The sequence below is a fragment of the Gobio gobio genome (assembly GCF_949357685.1).
Source record: "Gobio gobio genome assembly, chromosome: 17".
NCBI classification, from domain to species: Eukaryota; Metazoa; Chordata; class Actinopteri; order Cypriniformes; family Gobionidae; genus Gobio; species Gobio gobio.
Window position 1 is genome coordinate 38,035,817 of NC_137110.1, and position 15,822 is coordinate 38,051,638.

The following is a 15,822-nucleotide window of genomic DNA, read 5'->3' on the forward strand; positions in this document are numbered from 1 at the left end:
AGCGCAGTTGTGCTTCGGGCGTCCCGAGTTTGAGTTCCGGCTCGTGGACCTTTCCTGGTCCCGTCCCCCTCTCTCGCTCCAACTTTGCTTTCTGTCAACTACCTGTCCTGTCATAAAGGCAAAAAAAAAACGTACTCATTAGTCCAAAAACTAGTTGTAGAGAGAGATGTAAACACAGGATTACTCGAGCAACACACCGATATAGAGATGCCTTTGAGGATAATAAGATGTTTTGCAGTGCTAAGTTGTGGAGAAACAGTCTTTGCATTGCCTTCCTTGTGTTCTTTAACATTTAATATTAAGAAAGCGTGCATTAACTTTATTTTTAACAAAGTTCCAGACGGCGGCAATAACACATTTTTTTATTTGTTTGCTTCATTTTGCTTTATTTTTGAACAAGACACCTTTCAGCAAAGGCTTTTCAGTGAGACAAAAAAGAAAATAAACGAGTATGCAGTGCAGACTATATCGCAGAGCAATGTAACAATGTTTTTACCATGGCTCACTTTGACATAAAGTCATGGCATTTTTTGCTAAAACACTGCGGAACACAAGAATGCAGCAAATGCAATTATTTGTATCTGTCATACAGATAACTCTGACCGTTTGACTAAACCAGGTTTGTAACAGGTTAACGCTTGGCTTCTTTAGACGTTTTGTTTTTTCTCACACCTTTTGCATTATTAATCAGCATATTAAGAGGGTTTCATAATAAACAATGTTGTAATTTGGAAAATCGTTTAAAGATGGCAAGGGAAGACAAAAAACATTGAAATTACTATTGTGTGCTCATGATGGGAGTTTTGATTATTATATTATGTACGTTGTTTGTTTTTAGTAGTTTTTACTTTGACCAAAATATAAAAATAGTTCATACTTTTCTTAAGAGGTAAACCCTGTACCCCCAGTATGTTTTCTCAGCCCCAAGTCCTTCTATGTGCCATACACATAGGTATCTAAAAGTAATTGAGATATGGATGAACAATAGCCTATAACACCCATTTCACACATACTCCGTTTGCAGTGCACAAAATACTGTCAATTATGACTCTGGTAACTCCAAGTTACTTTATTTGCCACAACCAAAACGTATAGGTTATGTAATATGCATAAATATTTCACATTGTTGGAAAATGTTTCAACTAGGTTACGAGATATTTTTCGACATGTGAAGTGTTCTAAACAATTCCACACGTGTAACAGCAGGGACATGCAAAACTACCCAATCATAACAGTCTCATAAGTCTTGAATGTGACACGCCAAAGAGTGGGTCAAAAATAGGATCGAAAATAGTCTATTACTTCTAAATTGTGATGTTTTTTTAATGTAAAAATGTTGATAATTATTATAAGTGGACCTCATAGAACATACACAAATGCAGTTCACGACCACTTTAAGAACTGTCATATTCAGTTTTATTTAAACTACCCCTAGTTTTGTTTTGGAGGTCTCCTAGGTTTACATGCATCAAAGGAATTTTTTTCTATTTTCTTATAATATCCATTGCAGCGTCACCTCTTTTCTCACAGTGTCTGAAATGGTTCAATAAAGGCCATTATGAGAACCTACTCTAGTCTGATTGGTCAGATGGCCCAGTCTGTTGTGATTGATCTACCACTTACAGCGCGCGTCAGAAACAAAACTTCCATTACCATCTGAATTTCAGCTCTGGAGGCTTCCTCAGCACCTTTATACAAAGTGATACAAACAATGGTGTTGGTTTTACTGTATCAATTCGAGCCCTCATCCTTTGGAAGTTCATGCAAAGTGGTTTTGCTTTCACAGCCAGAAAACAGCATCTTTTTGATATGTCGACAACATGAACCAAACACTTCTAGGTCTCCGCTACAATTACAGTGTTTGAGGATGGGTTAAAGTAGATGTTATTCGCGGGCAGCCAATAAAAACCATAGGTTGGCATTATGCAAATTTATTACAAACCTATATAGGTTTGTGCAGGAAGTAAGACTGGAATTACTGACGACTCGTTTCAGGCTGTTAAGAATCGGTTCTTTCTGTTAGGAGACAATTACTGCATTTGTTGTGCACTTTGATAGCTTTAAAACCTTTTATATTCACAAATAGTTGTACATGAAAGGTAATATCCAAAAAAGCATAAAAGGGGCACTTTAAAATTTGTAAAAATTTGTGATAATAATAAAAAAAAGTCTAATCAAGAATTTTGCCTTTCTCATTTTTGTTTAGGAAGCCCATCTCTCAGCCCCAGTTTCCATCACAGAGTTCAGGAAGAGGGGATTATGGTTCTTCAGAATCATGGCAGCGGGCCGCTCCCAGTGCAGCCATACCCTGCAGAGGAGCTGCTAAGACCGAGTTTGACCAGAGGCGTGTCCGTCTCCCTCCCTTCCTCCCCACTGCTCCCTCCCCGCCAACCCTATCTTTCACCTGTCCGGCCCAACAAGTCATCAGGTATGTACGAGACTCACTTTTTATCATGACGTATCACCCAATCAATTCCAGGTGTCAAGCTTATTTGTTACGTACAGTACACATTCATTCAGAGCTAATGAAATGTGCTAGTCTGACGTTGTCATACTCAGAGCTAATCAGAATATGATCCGTTGCTCCACAAACGGATCAAGCCCAGACCGAATTTCCTGAACTCAAATGTTGTGGGCCGGGCTAAATTTGGCTGGCATCCAGGATAGAAATGTGCAGTTTTACAATGTGACTGTTGGTAGGGTCACTTCATAATATCTTTCATAATGAATGCGTCTGGCAGGTTGATATAGTTTAAGCAGTACCCTGCATGTCATATAGACACATCAGTCAAGAGTTCTGCAGCTGTGATTTATGTAATGCACAAACTGTGCCATCTATTGGTGCAGAGTTCACAGTGTAGACCACTGGTTCTCAAGCTTTTTGACTCTAACACTTGAAGACCTCCTTATGCTAAGATATTTAAATCTGTTGTAAATATGACAAAGCTGCTTGTTTTCAGTCCTTTTATTAGCAGAAACTGAGTGTCAGTATATTAAATGTGTAAATTACAATTTTGTGAATACAGAAGTTTCAAGAACGGTATGTTCTTCAGTTAAAAAACAAGTGTTATTTAGGGGGTTAAAACGATATATTACATTGGATTATTGGTTTTATGTCTTTCTTTGATTTAATTTGAATTAAGTTAGATTAAATATAAAAGTCATCCTGTGTCCCCTGAAGCCCCCTAGTGGACCCCCACTCCTTGGTTGAGAACCACTATCTGACAGTCTGTTCCAGCAATTCTCAACTAGTGGCTCACAGGTTTGTTCTGGTTGTGGAAAAATGCTATATTCAAATATGTCAAATAACCATAATTATGCATTGTTTTAGTTAACGATAATAAATAAACCATAAATAAACATTTTTAATACTTGAAATAAAATAAAATAAAACTTTGTTTTAGTTAATGTTTATTTCAGCTTGTTGCCAAGACAACATTTCTCATTTTAGTTTAAGTGAAGTACTAAAATAACCAAAACTAAAGAAACTGAAACTTAAAAACTATATAGACATATAAATAAATACAAAAACGCACAACAAAATTACTAAAACTTTTAAATTTAAATTAAACAGAGAAAATATATATAAAAACATTTTAAATATTAACAAAAACTGTTATTATCTCAATGATACTAAAATAATATTGAGTACAGTATGACAGCAAAATACACCGATCAGGCATAACATTATGACAGGTGAAGTGTATAACACTGATTATCTGTTCATCACGGCACCTGTTAGTGGGTGGGATATATTAGGCAGCAAGTGAACATTTTGACCTCAAAGTTGATGTGTTAGAAGCAGGAAAAATGGGCAAGCGTAAGGATTTGAGCGAGTTTGACAAGGGCCAAATTGTGATGGCTAGATGACTGGGTTAGAGCATCTCCAAAACTGCAGGTCTTAGTGGTCCAAGTAAGGAACAGTGGTGAACTGGCGACAGGGTCATGGGCGGCCAAGGCTCAATAAAGGAATAAAGGCTGGCCTGTGTGTTCCGATCAACCAGATGAGCTACTGTAGCTCAAATTGCTCAAGAAGTTAATGCTGGTTCTGATAGAAAGGTGTCAGAATACAGGACTTAAAGGATCTGCTGCTAACATCTTGGTGCCAGATACCAAAGCACACCTTCAGGGGTCTAGTGGAGTCCATGCCTCGATGGGTCAGGCCTGATCGGTGTATGATGCTCAATGTCGAATCGGGAGTTCTGAAGCAACCAGTTGAGAACCACTGGTCTGTGCGACCACCAAACATCACTAAAGACAAGACTGTAGATTAATTTACCTTCTCTGTGAAGATCAGAAGGAATCCCTCTTATTAGACAGGACCGTTGTGAGGTCAAAAGTCCGTAGATCCCCTCTTTGGATCTACGTAGGTCTTGTATACAGTTGACTTTAGGATGTAGGTCAAAGCTAACCTTAAAATTAAGTGATTAGATAAACTGTACATATTTAGCTAGCTGCTATAGATTATTTGAGAACTGATTGATGAATGAATCGGTATCATATATGGTGTATTATGTGTTACGTTATCATTGTGGTATTGCTAGCCCTTTGCTGATTCATACTTATAGCTAAGCTGAGAGCTGCCAATCACATGGGAAGGGAAAAACTTGGCAGAAACTCGTTCATTATTCTGGGATGACTACCGATTTTTCTTCCCACCGTCTTGCACCTCAGGTTGTGTGATTTATACCCACATCAGCCCTATGTGCTGCGGAATTAAATGTGTTCTTAATTAGAATGCTTTATAAAACAACATTTTCTGTAAAAAAAACATTGAGAAATGTAACAAACGTTACCATTATTCATTCCTGATTGACTTTAGATCCATTCTAATGTTTAAGGAGCAATTTACAGCATTGGTTTATAGTATTTTATTTCGTTATCTGTGATTAAGTTTCCCCAAAGGGTCCTTAAAGTTGTTTCTCTCCTGCTATAAGCGTTTCCAATGGCAGGTAATGTTAATGGCAGCATTCATGTGCCTGCAATGCTTTGTCTGTTCCTGTGGGTGGCGGTATAGACCACTTTTCAACAAGTTAACATGAATTCAAAATTTGCATATTCCAGGTCTTATTTTACACTTCATTCACATTATTCCAAAAAGGTTTGTCCTGGTAATGCAATATTACCAGATGTGCACGAATAATTTGAAAAGTCGATGCGACACATTATAAATATTCAGCTCATGAATACTAATGGTGATTAAAGTTAGGAGTCCAAACTGATTTTTGAGAATGCTTCTGCTATGTCATTTCACATTGGTTGCTTACTTTTTTCTTCTTCTTGTGGCCAATCAAAACAAAAGTCTTAAAATATAAAGGATATTTCTCTACAAGTGTGTGGGGGATTTAGTTTCTGAAAGTGTTGAAGACATGTCAGTTATAATTGTTTAGTACAGCCAATATTACTGCCAAATCTGTGCGCCAGTGGATATGTCAGTCCTTGTTCAAGTTTCAGGCTCCTGTCTGATGTTTGCGGCTTTGTATGAGGAGCCGCTGTGAAGTTAAATGGAACAAAAGTTCTTGCAGAGCCAGCGAGGGCTGTGAATGAGCTGATTCAGCTGGCTGGCATTCAGATGCTGAATTAACCCTGAGACGGTATTTTCTATTTTATTTTATATATTATTTATGAATACTTTTGTTCAGCAAGGATGCATTAAATTGATCAAACATGACAGTACAGACTTTTACGTTGCCACAAAATGTTCAATTTTAAATAAATGCTGTTCTTTCAAACTTTCTGTTCATCAAAGAATCCTGAAAAAAAAGTATCACGATTTCCAAAAAAATATTGAACCGTTTTCAACATTGATGATAATAAGAAATGTTTCCTGAGCACCAAATCAGCATATTAGAATTATAATATAATATGACACTGAAGACTTGAGTAATGATGCTGAAAATTCAGCTTTGCCATCAGAGGAATAAATTACATTTACAAATATATTAAAATTATTGTAAATTGCAGTAATATTTAATATTAGTTATTACTGTATTTTTATCAAATAAATGTAGCCGTGGTGAGCATAAGAGGCTTTTTTATTTAAATTGTACTACCCTAAACTTTTGAACGGTTGTGTATTTACTTTTATTTTACTCTTAATTTCTTTATTTATTTCAACTTTATTTTCCTTATTGTCCATTTCTCTACTCTAAATGCTTTTTATGCTTTGGCAATATTGTATATGTCGACAATCATGCCAATAAAGCTTGACTCTGACTCAACTGACACAGGAGGAACTGTTCAGGGAGATTAAAATCATTACAGACTCCACGTTTATACTGGAATCTCTCTGGGAGTACAGGACAGCCGATCACAACCATCACACACACACACACACACACACACACTCACACAAGCAGATCCACACGCAGCTCTGCCCAGAGATTCAGATCGCCAGCCTCACAATCCCATCTGGAAAGACTTAACTGTCTCTGTATGTGTATGTGCGTCTCTATCGCGCTCTCTTTCTCCTCCCTCCCTCTCTCTCTCTCTCTCTCTCTCTCTTACTCAGTCTTTCTCTCATTTTTGCTCCGTCTCCAGGTTCAATCAGGACACCCAAATATGTGGAGAATCCTCGTGCTCCTGGAGATCCTGTCACCTGTGCTCTGAGGAACAGGAAGAAGAACAATACTGGTGAGTACACACTGTGTGTGTGTGTGTGTGTGTGTGTGTGTGCCAGTAGATCAATTAAGAAATGTGTACTTTTGTATGAATGCTTGTATTTGTATATTCATTGATATTTGTGTGCGTGAAAGGTTTTGTCCCCACAAGAATAGTAAAGAGATAACCAGACATGCATGAATACATAAATATTAAATACCTCCTTAATGACAATGCATGTCTGAGGGTTAAGTTTAGGAGTAGGTTTAGGGAATATCAAATATAATAACCTCAATATAAAAACCTAAAAAAGAATTAAATGGAAAGTCCCCACAGTCTATGAGTGAGATTTGCCCTTGTTGAGCTGAGGGATGGTGTTTTTAAGATGTGGGGAGTTACATGAATTTACAGCTGAGAGTTCAGTAAATCCAGCAGTCCATTAAACCGCATTCCTCCCTCCCTCTGTCTCTCTGTTTTATTTAGTATACTTCTGTCTTCTAGGGCCAATCGTTCTCCTGCTTGCACCCGTTGTCACTGTTTAATGCTGCCTTGTGTTCATACAGTATGTGTTGGTGTGCTCATTGATTTGTCATTTTGGTGACGTGATGTTAGGGTGGCAAAATTCAACTCTGCATTGTTAAATAATTGATCCGTGGAATGTGTGTGTGACATTTGGAGGTTTACAGGTGAACACTGAACACACAAAGAAAGTCACAAAAATTCTTGTATAATGTACATACAATTGCAGAGTGGAGTTGGACAGTGTCCAAATGTCCAAATGTTTAAGACCACTTGTTAACATGTTTTGATTTAATTATTTCCCTAATGTAATAATATTTTGTTACAAATTATATTATTGGCATGAAGTAATGGGGGGGGGGGGCATGAAGTAATGGGGGGGGGGGGGGGTAATGTAAAGTTGATTATATACAAATTTAAGAATTTCCTAGTATTTGGTATTTTGGTATGTGCAAGTTTCGTCTTAATGACAGCACCCATGAAGCATGAAACCTGATGTTCTCCAGCAAGAGTTGAGAATGTTCCAGAGAGCATCTTTTGCTTTAATGGAAGCAATAATCTATGACATCTATACAAAAATCACATGGTCAATTCCACAACTTTTATTTCATTTGTGACCTAGAAGTACCACACAACCTGAAATATTTCTTCATTTTACACTACCGTTCAATTCAAGTTCCTTTGACAGTTAAACATGTTCTGTTGGACTGTATAAAAAGAGTCTGGAAAGCATCACGAAAAACAGTGTTTATTAATTACCTCATGTCTCAAAGCACATAACATCACAGTAATAATGAACGTACCCAACTTAGAGCTCTGACTTATACCACCTGACTGCTGCAGATTAATCTCGGTGTTTATAGTGTTGCCATTGAAATGCATAATTCTGAGCCTGTGGACCTGAAAAGCTCCGGGTAGAACATCATGGGTTGCCATCTCTTACTTTTGGTAAATACGACATTGCATGAAAGCAGCATAAGCTCGTCGTTTTGGTTCAAAAGGAACTGTAAAAGGTGGCTGCTGTTTGTTTGTGGCACTCTCTGACTGTCTGTCTACAGCTGTGCATAGCCTAATGCAGAGTTCAGACTGCACAATTTTCAAACATGCTGCTCTTTTCACACTGCATGATTATCTGGGTAGCATTCAGTCACTGCTGCGTTCACACTGCACAATGGATCAGCGACAGGAGGTTTCACACTGCATGACTTCACAAAGGAAGAATCACCGACAACTCTCTTCGGTGCGCAAACTACGTTACACCACCAAACACACGTGAGATCACGCGTGCGTCAGAGTTCTTGTGCAAGACTGGAATTGTTATTAAAAATGATAATGCAGAAAGTGCTGATTTGCAGAGAAAAGGAGAAAAAGAAAGATTATGGCGGAGGAAATGGTTAAGGAGACGCAGGGAGCAAGGATTGTGTTCTGCAAAGAGTTTGAGGTAAATACATAATTTTGCAATGTGCTACTGTTGCGGCTGGTCAAGCATATATTTGTGCTTTTGTTTCTGTTTGATATAATTGTAAATATATCTATTAAAATACTGATATTCTGGTCTATAACTCCTCCCTGAACCTCCCGCTGCCCTGTATCTTGCTCTCTCATTGGCTGTAGGTCATCGCTGATGTATTTTTCAGTCAAAACTCATTTCACACAGCAAGAGTCCAGGGGCCTCATTTATAAACGGTGCGTACGCACAAAAGAAGGCGTACGCCACTCTCTACGCAATAATTGGTATTTATAAAAAGCAAACTTGACGGGAAAATGTGCGGTCCTTCACGCAAGCTCTGACCCAGGCGTACGCACAAAAACGGGTGAAATGAGAAATGGCGACACCGTCGGCAGATGGAAGAAACACGTGAAAGTGTGTGAAACTCTAGACCGTTGTGTAAAAGAAATGGCAATACTGCCTCTCATAAATAACTTGAAGACTTCACAAAGCAAGTATTACAATTAACAGCCTACACGAACACCCGTTTGATCGATCTGCAGTGTAAAACAAACAAAATCAAACGAAAATTACAACAGAAATGCAAAAAAATGAAATATGTTCTGCAACAATATTGGCATGTTATGCAATTCATCCTCATAAATAATATGGTAAACAGAACGAAATAATGTACAAAACTGATATTCTCGTCAATGTGTCCGTCTGGCGGAGCAGATATAGATGCAATTAGATAGACAGATAGATAGATAATTAGGGAGATGTATAGATAAATAGATAAATAGATAGATAGATGTATTAATTGTCCACTGGGGAAAGTTGTTTTCATAGTAAAAATTTCTTCATCAGCTACGGAATCATGGTATTCATGCAAATGCCTTTAGTTTGTTTTATTTTCGATAAAATAACATATGACGTATGTCTCAACCATTCAGAAAGCTGCAAAAAATTACATTTGCACTGAACTATTTCCCATTTCCACGTAGATAATAGGGATAGGGATTAATAGGGATTCCCCAATAATTGCCGCCAGTCTCTCATCAAGAGGGTTCAGCTCCGGTGTCCCCTTTCCCCCACCCGTGGCAGACACACTCTGGCGATGGAGCGCTTTTTTGCCTCGACTTTGATGTCCGACCATTTCTTTTTTTTTTCAGCCACGGTCCGAGGTTGTGAGGCTACAGCATTTATGGCGTCGCAACCTTTTGCACCTCAAGTGCCTTTTTGGCATTAGTAATGCCCACACTGTGCCCTCCAAAAAATATTTTAAGTTAAGTTTTTTTGATTTCCTCTCTGTATTTGCCATGATTTCGCAATCGATGAATATTAACTTGTGGGCATTTCACGGACTATTTATGGGCAACTATGGGCGTGACATGAAGCCGCAAAAGCTGCGCTACATTTAGAATTGATTGTGATTTATTAAGGGAAAACTGCGTAGGATGTGCGTGCGCACGGTTTTATAAATCCGAATATTTCTGTGCGTACGCACGTCCTATGTTTCATCCGTACGCCACTTCTGACGCGAATCTTACGCAAAGTTTTATAAATGAGGCCCCAGATATTTAACATGCCAAATATCTTACGGGCGTCTGCGTTGTTGGCGATTCTCTCAGATCGTGTCTTTGATCATTCACACTGCGTGATTGTCACTCACATGCACGAGCACCAATTTGCCTATGATTTTGGGCATTTGTCGGCAATTTTGCTAAACCAGTCAGCGAGTCAAAATCGGGGCTCAAATCGGGCAGTGTGAACTCGGCATTACGGAACACACTGATGACGTGTTAGTTTTGCGTGAGCAGGATGCACAGAGGTATGCAAATGCTTAGGTTGACAGGCAACCACATTTTTTGGTCCTGAAACTTCCACAGAAGATCTATGTACATTTGAAAAAAAATATTTAGACCATTTCTATTATTGATTGATATCAGGATGTGAAAAGTGTTAACCAGTATAACAAAAAGTGTTTATGAAAAACCTACACTACCTTTACTTCAAAAGACACGTCACTTAATTTGTCACTGTAACACTGTATTTCACCTGGAAATCAACTTTTCAGATTTTTTTTTTTACATTAAATTTATCAAAAGTGACAGAAATTAAACTCTAGATGGCACAGGCTGATAGGTCTTTAACTCAATCTGTTTTTAATCACATCTTTCTCTATAGAGCAGCTGATTGGTTCCTGCTCCACCTTCAAATATTGGTCAGTCTTTTCTGTAGCAGTTGCAGCCCGCTTTCAGAAACCCCCACCTTCCCCAGCTCCACCTGTATAGATCTGCTGTAGGTTATTCATGCATTCTATTTTGTACAGCAGCAGTATTTCTGTCTTGCTCACAGCAGCGAGTTGTGTATGTTTTGGCAGTAGCAAGTCCCATACTTGCTCTGCAGCAGCAGCTAAGCAGATCTATTCCACCAAGACCAAACATATGAACATTGTCATATCCATTACCATGCCAAACACTTGTCATGTCAGAACTGGGAAAAAATCCCAGATTTTCTGAGTAGTCTCAGACATTTTCTCCCCACTGTACATAAACACACACACACATGTACATATTACCATCTTAAAGTTGAGTGCCGTTGTTTTCACATTTATGGACACGCGCACACAAATTCACAAATGTTCTCTAATCAAAAGTCACTATTTTTGGACTATGTCCTGAGACACCTCTGTTCTATTTCAGGCAATCATTATGGTTGCTTTGGCAAAAGGATTAATTATTAATTATGAAGCAGTCGCACCTCCACCGTTTGATGATGTGGATCGTGAGAGCGCACCAGATGCAGTGGCCCACTCCAGATGAACCTGCTGTACATGCAAATGAATGATCTCCATGTCAGTGACGGCCCAGATGACTTTGACTTTCAACTCGAGGTTCATTGTCCTGGCAGCTGTTCTATAAAAGCATGTTTGCCTTTCCTCCTCTCCCTCCACACCTGTGTGAACTACAAAACAGGCTCGAAATGGACTCGGGGGCACATTGATTTTCTTCACAGATCAAAGAACCGAGAATCATGGGAGACTGAGTAAATCAGGCTTTAGAAATACACCCACCGTTCGCCTCCGAAACAGATGACTATGAAGTGCATTAGAGTCTGACTCTTCCTGTGTTAAAGGCAATTATCATCTCTATGTGCTCAGTTACTGTTTCCTGAAAGGACGAAAACAACCTTTGTGATGTCATTACAGCTGCCAGCACATCCACCTGTGATTGGGCGAAGCGCTGTGTAGATGTAATGATTTCATCGTGTGATTTAATTCAATCTGGTGGATTGGAGTGTTTCTCACAAATGCTGGGCATTTTTCTCATGATCTCTGTTCTTTCTCTATAAATGGTGTGAGTGTACGGTTACTTGCATTTGAGAGTCAGTTGGATTGCCGGTATTAGTTCACTTCCTTTGTAAACTCTTAGGCCAGAAACATGCTCTACTCAAGTATGCAGATGCATATATTTGGCATGTTTTGCAAGTGTACAGTCCTATTATCCATACTTAATGTGCATTGTTTCATTACTTTGTCAGTAACATCATTGCACCAATCCACAATATTAAACCAATGCGCACCCAATCACGCATGTTTTAGTTTTTTAGCTTCTAAACTAGCTTTCTAATAAACCTGGCATTCTATACTGCAAATATTGTTGGCTCTGAGAGTAATTGCTTACATCCCTCTATTGTATTGATAAAAGTGTCATCTAAATGCATATATGTAAGGCCCTGTTTACACCTGGTATTAAGATGCAATTTGGTCCATCGGATCACAAGGGAGACATATACCCGTTTCTTTAGTCCACTTTCGACCACTTCTATCCTGATTTCTTCGAGGGGAAAAACAAATGCGTTTTTGACTACCTCTGGAAGTGGTCGAAAGTGGACAAGTTCAAAATGTTTTGGACTCCATTTACACAAGTTTTTTTTTCTGTTGTCCACTTGTAATCGGATTGACACAAACGCTTTTTCATGCCAGGTGTAAACAGGGCCTAGATGTAACAAACTTACACTAACAAGAGCAATAGAGTTACCTTTAAATTGTACATATTTTTGTAGGCCAACTCGGAAGTTAACAATCACCCTGGTCTCAACAAAAACCCAATAGGATTTTCCATTGGCTTTTGGATTATTGCTGAAAATAAGCTCTAATAAGTGTCCATCAAAATTTTAACCCTGAGTTATCATATTTCTAAACCCTGGGTAGAAAAATGTTTCACACTTGTAATTTTTTTTATTTGGGGGTTATGAAACCATGCTGTCACTTAGTGACCCTAGACACGTCTTAAAGCACACAGCCCATTAGCGTTATCACAATAGGTTATCTGCTGATATTAGAGATTTTCTTTTATTTACTGTATCGATACAATATATAATAATGCTATTTAATAATATTAGTCCCAAAGTTAATCCTTAAACATGTAAATCATGTTATAACATATGAATAAATATAATAACTAATACTTGTACACGTTATTAAATGTAATATTCAGAACGTCTCAAAAGAAATATTGACATTTCATGAGAACATTTTTTTGATGTGCATTATAATGTTGTGATGCCTAAATAAAGCAAGTTTTATTATCTTTTTTTTTCTTTTTCTTTTTTTTTTTACAAATTAGTGTAGGTATAAAATGTGTAATATTGGCCAAAACAATGATTGGTTTAATGGTCAATATTATCAATACAGTACAAATACAACTTTAACCCTAATAATCAGTTATTAATTGGACTAGTAGTTAATCTGAATAAAAAGGTCTCATGTCAGTTGGAATAAACTGTTCAAAGCTGATTGAAATTATATGTGGGTGTTGTAAAACTTAGATAATCTTGTTAGGAAACAAGATTATCAGTTTCCTATAGGAAATTGCTGTTTTAAAATGACAAAAGATGGTACAAGGTTGACTAGCAGAGACCAGTGGCAAGTGCAATGCCATGTACAGTTGAAGCATCCAGTTATGTATGTTTCATCTTTTATTTATCTTTGTTTGTATATGTCTCTTGCTTTGGCCATATGAGTGATATAACAATATGGCCAAAGCAAGAGACATATACAAACAAAGATAAATAAAAGATGATGTTGTGATGCCTAAATAAAGCAAGTTTTATTATCTTTTTTTTTTCTTTTTCTTTTTTTTTTTTTTTTACAAAATAGTGTAGGTATAAAATGTGTATAATTGAATGAAGCCCAATTGAATTGAATTGAATAGTACAGTTACAGCACATTCAAAATCCACTTTTTAAGCAGGAGACCAATCAGTACTCAAATTTGTTCAGTCTTAGTGACCCTAGCTCATAGTGTAGTAGACTAATGCTGAGCTCTCGAATATTAGAGTTGCAGCCTTTCGTTTTGATTGAGCTGGCAAATCTCTATGGCAACATTTTGTCTGTTCGCTCTGAGCCATGACCAGCGTTTTCCACTGATTTCTTCAGAGCATAATCTCCATGATTCAATTCTAATGAGCACTAATGATTTACCCAGCACAGATCTTTCATCACAGGCCGATAGTACCGCACCGCATCCCGCAGTTTACGCCATACCGCTGCTCGTTGCCTTCCTGATCCGTGCTTTCTCCCCTTTTACATGTGTTTCAGCCATTAGCTGCAAAAATAAACCTTGGATCGACAGGGCTGTAATTTAGATGTCACTTTGCAGGAAAAACTTTGACTCGTTTGACCAGAAGAAATCGCCGGACTCGGCCAGATTGAATTTTGCCAGTTGCTATGGTTGTCTAAAAAAGACGTTTGGCCAAAGCAAATGCAATAAAGTTTAATGGGCCCTTCTTTTAATGACAAGTGTGCATTGGCTCAAACAATTGATAGCATTAAGACGTGCATGCTTTATAAAATTAACAAATAAGATTAATGTCACAGATGATTTATTACACAGATGAATCACTTGTTTTTGCTACTTATCACGACGTCACACATTCTGGCATCTACACTATGTAATTAATAAATTAAATGTAACATTTACAACAAAAAGTTGTTCTAAGGATCCGTGGGTGAAGATGCTGTCAGTGTTGTAGGGAAATGTTTCATTTGAACTTTTCAACGGTGGCACTGGGATAACATCAAAGTTAGAGCAACAAGATACAGCCTGTTATTACCCATGTGTGGGATCGTTTTGAAAAAACCCATAATCAAAGTTTGATGACAGTTTTATTAATAAGTACTATCGCCGGAGATAAAAAAGGCTACTCATTGTCTAAACTGATATGAAAGGATCTTAAATTCACGTGGCATATAAACATTTATTTTTGACAAATAATGATTATGACTAAGCACTGGCTGATAGGAACTGTAAGAACAGAGTGAACGTTCAGCACATGTTAAGTTAATTTTAGCATTATAGTTGAGTCCATTGCTGATGTACATCCAGGAAGGGTATACAAAATTAAAATTCAAGGGGTAAATGTTTTTCTGATCCCTTCATGTTGTCTTTTATTATTTGTTAACTAAGTGTTTTGTCTCATTCATTATCATATTAGCAAGACATGCATTTGTGCCTTAAGTGAATTTAGGCAGCCTCAGCACTAAAGAACACTCTGGAAAAGTGCATCCCTCTGGTCCTATGATAACATTTAGCAGATCTCAGTTCTTAAACCCTTAATCCTCTGATTATTTCTTTGGTTTGATCCATTGCAACAAGGGTCATTAAAATGTTACAATTAATTGTATTTGGTTGCCAGTAAAAACGTTTGAATAAGGATTGTGTTGTAAACTGTTTTCGGTGCAATGCATTACAAGTAGGGTGTAATGATACCCCCATGTCACAATTTGATGCATATCACTAAACTAAACTCACTATAGTATTGGGATACACCAAGACATAAGGTAAAAGGTTAACAAAAAACTTACTGTTGATTAAAATGTTAAACTTGCTATTACACTGGGGGTGGAAATGAATAGGCTTGGACTGGCTTAACACAATGCACAGGTAGAGGTAACACAATGCAGGTCCTGTGGTGACACCAGAATAATTAATAATTAAATAAATATTCATGATTCTGAAGCTGAAAATACAGAATTATTTTAGACGAATATGCTTCCACTCTGTCACTGACTAGATATGTTATAAAAAGTGGCCTACGTTATTTTAAATATAAGACATTTGGCATCAGGACCAACAAATATTCCCCCATTGCAATATTATAAATTATACATATTCAAGATTTATGAAGTAGTTTAATGTAATACTGGCACTAACTCTGTAAACTTAAATTTTTTCCTCGCATAGTAATTTTCCTTTTAAGTGAACTATT

The 15,822-nt window shown here is 37.5% G+C and overlaps 1 protein-coding gene across 1 annotated transcript in view; it reads left to right on the forward strand.

The window, feature by feature from the left end:
• The window catches only part of tanc1a (tetratricopeptide repeat, ankyrin repeat and coiled-coil containing 1a), a gene marked incomplete at its 3' end in the record, with an annotated part of 110,424 nt that overhangs the window by 33,482 nt on the left and 61,120 nt on the right, over positions 1-15,822 (forward strand). The window contains exons 3-4 of the mRNA XM_079840104.1: positions 2,207-2,428; positions 6,541-6,633. Of these exons, the coding sequence (XP_079696230.1) occupies positions 2,207-2,428; positions 6,541-6,633 (315 nt within the window). The remainder of the gene's footprint in view (positions 1-2,206; positions 2,429-6,540; positions 6,634-15,822) is intronic.